Below are 4,977 nucleotides of genomic sequence, written 5' to 3' on the forward strand. Positions count from 1 at the left end.
CTTGATATTAGTTAAACTAACTACAGCCAAAGGAATCCATTGAAAATTTTCACAATAGCTTACTTGAGCACTCTTTGGCTTTTATAGAATGCATTTCATCTACATACAGTGATAAAGGTTGATCATGGGCAGACGCTGTTGCAGATACTCCAGTCACGGTCACCTGAACTTCTTTTGTCAAGTAATCCATTGTGGAATCCAGAGTTTCTGTCTCTCTCATTGTTTCTTCAGAACCTGCAAATTTAAGAAAGACATGAAATTTAATACAACACAAGATAAAAGAGAACAGGATAAGCAAGTACTTCCAAAAGGGAAAAACAATAAAGAAAAAGCATATCACTATGTTAAGCTAACATTTTTTTTTTTTTGTTCTAGCAACACTTTGAATACATCCATGGTTTCAATTTTTTTCCCAACTGGAGAACTTTTTAGAAAAGGGAAAGTGTTTGACTGTCTTGTTGATCAGTGTCACCTGTTACACCAGTTTCAACCTGTCTTCCTCTGACCTCATTTTGTTGGCTGGAAAACCCTGCAGGATTACCTACAACACAACCTTGATGTTAATCAAACAAACCAAAGCCAAAGAAATACTTTGACAACTTTCTCAATTGCTCACTTAAGCCCTCTATTATTTTCTCAATATCCATTGCAGTATCTTCAGCTTCTGCTTCCACCCTCCTTGCATCTTCAAAACCTCAGATTTTAATAAAGGTATGAATTTTATGCTACGCAGGATAACAATAAATAGGATTAAAATTACTACCAACATTTTAAAAAGCGAGAAAAGGATAAGTACATCCCAATTGTTTTGCTTTTTTTTGTTCGTCTACCAATATGTTGTACTTTTCCTTGTTGACTCATTTTGACAATAGAAAAATCTTTCGGGACTTAATTGTAGCTCCCTCACACACAATTCGGTTGCAGAATCTACACTCAGTATTACCAAAATCAGTGTATTTCTTGAACTGCAAAATCATGGTTTCTTAATTATGTTTCACTACCTCTATTTATTGACTCTTCCAATTTCATTTTCCTAATCACCCATCCAAATGTTGTAATTGACTCGTATGTTTTTCGCAGCAAAAAATTATAGAATACAAAAGCAAAATCATACCAGTCATGGGGAGCATTCAAATTAAATTGCACACGAGTTCCTGTAATTCTTTTTATATGAACTAAAGGTTTTTCCAGGTTCTGATGTACCATACCATTATCATTGACAACTTGAGTCTTAGTCAATTCAACTTGAGCAACAACTCCAGTTCCACTAAGCTTCTCGCCTGCAAAAAATAGAATTTATTCAGGCCACAAGTCTTCTTTCCATTGTGCTTAATTCAGGTTGTTAGCTACTCATACCTGTCAAATCCCACATTGTTATTACAGGCAATTCAAATATATCATTCGTATGATCTGCAGCAAAAGATCCAACGCCATTATGTGCCTCACCCATATACTGGTACAAATTAGATTTTCAAAATATACACATCTATCAAGAATTGTGTAGCTCTGACACATTATACACACCTGTTGCTGGATCTTTTCGGTGTTCAACAAGATATTCAGGCAGTTTTCCCTTCCCTTTTATTTCACTGCTCACCCCATCTTCATTCCATTCAACCTCCTGAATGAATCAATAAGAAATATGATGATCACCAAACTTGGGTTAGAGGGAAATAAATCTCAATAGGATGCCTCAAAATCCAGACTAATTCCAGGAATTAGGTAAACTGAACACATTTTTTGAGTTAATTATAGATAAAATTAAAATAAAACATCATAGTTTTTTCTTTATCAATATTAAAGATTTCTAAAATTATGGGCATGCGCCATCTTAGTCCTTCCTTTCACTTTTACCTCTGAAGTATAATTAAGCTCTCTTGTTTTATGTAACACTGCTATATAAATATATATATATATAATTAAAAAGAAAAAAAAAGAGGCCACTCTGTATTTCAACCATGACTACTTTAATTGCCAAATTAGCATGTATCCAGTTAGCTAAAAGGAGAATCATTCCTTTCTCTTGAACATAAATGTTTTATTCCTTGTCATCATATTGACCTTTCTACCCCAAAGCTTAATGCAGACTGCAGTTTTGATACGTAAAGAGATACAGAAGGAAGCATAGAATACAGGCTTCAGATATACCTCTACAGGGAGCAGACATGATGTTCCAGCATGAGATCCCCCTGTTAGCTCAGAATCTGACCTTATACCAGAAGATTCAATGTTGTCCAGTCCATACTCATCTTCAACATCTTCTTCATCAGCATTTTCGATTTCACTGCCCTTCTTGACTGCAAGAATTTATACACATTTGTTTTATGTGGATTACACAATGAATATGTTAATACAGAAATAATATCATGTAATGTTAATCACTGTGGATATATGCCTCTGGCTAGTGATATTTTCACCAGGCAATTTCAGTGGCCTGCCCCTCCCCTCCGGTCTCACTCTTGGCCAAGGGAAATCACCTTGAGAACTTTGTGGTTTACCTTTATGTTTATAAGAAATGATTTCTTGATTGTCCGGTTCTCCAACCTGTTGTTGCTCAGTCTTCTGCAATAGGAATAAAATGCATTCTAATCAAGGCCATCAGATGTCAGAAGAAACAAATCCAGATAAAAAAAATAATGCATCTCTTTGTTTTTTCTTTTTCTTTTTTGTATATATAGCACTTCTTACTTTCAAATGGCACTCTTCAGATGCTATCAACGCTATCAACTTATAAAATTCATAGAATGAGAGCAAGTTAATGAGGTTTTGAGAGGGAAGACTTGAGTCATGGTTTTGTTTACCCCAAAGGAACACTCAGCAATAGGAGAATATATATACCAACAACATTTGTTTTGACAGATCACTTACCGCACCCTTTCTAACTGGCGCTTCTCTTTTTGATGTTTTAGCTGGCGTTCTCCTTGAAAATGATGGTGTAAAAGATAAGAAGTCTTCTGGATTCTTGGAAAGACATAGAATTGTTGCATCATCATTGGGTTTCTGATTAATTTTTAGTTTCTTTTTGGTCTTTCCATATGGTGATTTATCAATGCAAGGACTCAAGTGCTCCAACTGATTCTTCCATGAAATCCTTGAACAAGCTGTTTTTTCTTCATTATTATCCTTGGTAGCACCTGAACTTTCAAGTGCTTTAGCGACCTCGGAGCTTCTGAAACTCTCGCATGCACGCTTTGATTGTACTTCATAATCCACACTAAAGTGAGCTTCCTGAAACGAAAGGCCAAAACTTTAGCCACCCACAAATAATTTGAGCCCATGTATGCTTTTCAGCATAGAAACTTAAATTTACCAGATAAAATTACAACTATACCCACAAAGACTCAAGCCACGACAACCGTGCAACCCCCTCTCCTCTCCCTCTCTCTTTTTTCCCAATATAAAACAACGGAAAAATATGCATACCTTATAGCAATCAACCCATGTTCCATTGATCTTTGTAATCCATCCTCTCTCCGTCCATTCCACATGAGGCCTCAATTCTGAAGGACTGCATTCCTTTACCTGCTTTGTGAATTTTGAACGGACCATATACTTTTCTTCTGTAAGAATTTGTGTAATCTCTCCGACCCACCAACCCATATCATAGAATGCATCCACCATTTCCATCAAGTTAAAATCTCTTTTGCCAGACTTCGGAGGCTGAGGCCGAATCTGATGGCCATTTACAACCACTTTAACATCACGGTTGTTTGAGCTCTTATATTGAAGCAAGAAAGAGTTAACCCCTAGTTCACCAAGATAAATTGCTGGGAACCAAGCATACAATAGATTGCCTTCGTTGAGATTTATTTCCACTGCTGTCCCATGGCTGAAAATTGTCTCCTCTATCCTCTTTGAACCATTAGTGACAAAGATCAGTTTTCTTTCTCTCAAAAGCATAGCATATAGAAATTTGTATCATATCTCAAAAATAGAAGGAAGCCAGATATGTTGCAAATGAGATAAATGAATGAACTGAGAACGAAGTTGCAAACATATAAGCAAAGACCTCGGTAAATCCAAACTTCAAACTACAGAAAATCACAAGTTCCTAATTTGAAATACCCCAAGTTTTAGTGCCATACTTAATATTAAAAATGTTCACATGATTAATAATCACTCAAGTTTTAGTGCACCATTTTTTGCTTTAGAAAGAAAAAGATAGCAAACGCAGAACCATGGATCTTTTTATAAGTAAATTGATACTGATAGACAGATTACTAAAAGTATCTGCTCTCTGTAAAATTTCATCAATTAATGGTAAAAGATTGAGTTCACAATAAAACCGTCTAACTTAACTTGCCCAAATATGATCTAGGGGGAGGGGGGACTTATTTAAGAAACACAAAACCCAGGAGAAAAAAAATTAGAAAGCATAAACAAACATGATATCCAGTACTGGTTCGGATCATCACATCATCAATTCCCTAAGCAATAAAATAACAAATTTGGTTGATAATTCAGGAAAATCAAGAGAACCAATGATACTCATAACAACCGGTATTTTAAAAAAAATGAACACAGATAAACTGCTCTTAAAAAGTGCAACAACTTAAAAAGATGATCTTTTTAGGAAAATAGAAATCTTTTGAAGGAAAAAAAAAAAAAAAGAATCTAAACGCAGAACAACAAAGGAAGGCCAATGTACAATAAAGAACCTGCATGTTCTTAAATCATGAAAACCAATGGTAGAAAGCTCCAAAGAAAATTCATAAATAAACAAAAGAAAGCGCATGCAAGCATAAACCAAGTACAAATCCTGTTTAAAAAGACAAACCCACATGGATTATTAAAATGTAGAACTAGTACCTCCTTCCGGGCTCGAATCCATACGCCGTCCAGAAAATCCCAATGAGGCCGCAGCTCAGAGCGCCTTAACTCAAGCAGATCAGGTGGGTTTTTGAAACCCACCGTATAGTTGTCATCCTTAAACCTCATCACAACCCCTACCCACCAAGCTTCTTGGTAAAAGGAGTC

General features: G+C 35.7%; 1 protein-coding gene across 8 annotated transcripts; it reads right to left on the reverse strand.

The window, feature by feature from the left end:
* Nucleotides 1-33: 33 nt before the first annotated feature.
* Nucleotides 34-4,971, reverse strand: LOC117613515 (DUF724 domain-containing protein 3-like). Of its 8 annotated transcripts, none has more exons than XM_034342122.1 (11): nucleotides 4,810-4,971; nucleotides 3,424-3,852; nucleotides 2,869-3,228; nucleotides 2,499-2,562; nucleotides 2,149-2,297; nucleotides 1,525-1,621; nucleotides 1,357-1,410; nucleotides 1,209-1,280; nucleotides 617-685; nucleotides 473-541; nucleotides 34-234 (listed from the first exon to the last, which is right to left on the reverse strand). In XM_034342122.1, exons 1-11 carry the CDS (start codon nucleotides 4,936-4,938, stop codon nucleotides 50-52), a joined length of 1,677 nt encoding a protein of 558 aa, XP_034198013.1. In that variant the 5' UTR covers nucleotides 4,939-4,971; the 3' UTR covers nucleotides 34-49. The 8 variants fall into 8 exon arrangements, with proteins under 8 accessions (XP_034198013.1, XP_034198020.1, XP_034198015.1 ...); XM_034342129.1 differs by having other exon boundaries at nucleotides 617-694; XM_034342124.1 differs by lacking the exon at nucleotides 1,357-1,410.
* Between the last annotated feature and the right edge of the window lie 6 nt (nucleotides 4,972-4,977).

The sequence above is a fragment of the Prunus dulcis genome, unplaced genomic scaffold, assembly GCF_902201215.1.
Source record: "Prunus dulcis unplaced genomic scaffold, ALMONDv2, whole genome shotgun sequence".
NCBI lineage: Eukaryota > Viridiplantae > Streptophyta > Magnoliopsida > Rosales > Rosaceae > Prunus > Prunus dulcis.

What these genes read in the sequence shown, in the direction of transcription:
- LOC117613515 (XM_034342129.1), bottom strand. Translation starts at nt 4,938, where the DNA reads ATGAGGTTTAAGGATGACAACTATACGGTGGGTTTCAAAAACCCACCT. An exon ending in CCGAAAAGATCCAGCAACAG is followed by an intron (nt 1,411 to 1,524) that starts GTGTGTATAATG and finishes CTTTTGCTGCAG; the next exon opens with ATCATACGAATGATATATTT. An exon ending in GGTTGAAACTGGTGTAACAG is followed by an intron (nt 235 to 472) that starts GTGACACTGATC and finishes TTAAATTTGCAG; the next exon opens with GTTCTGAAGAAACAATGAGA.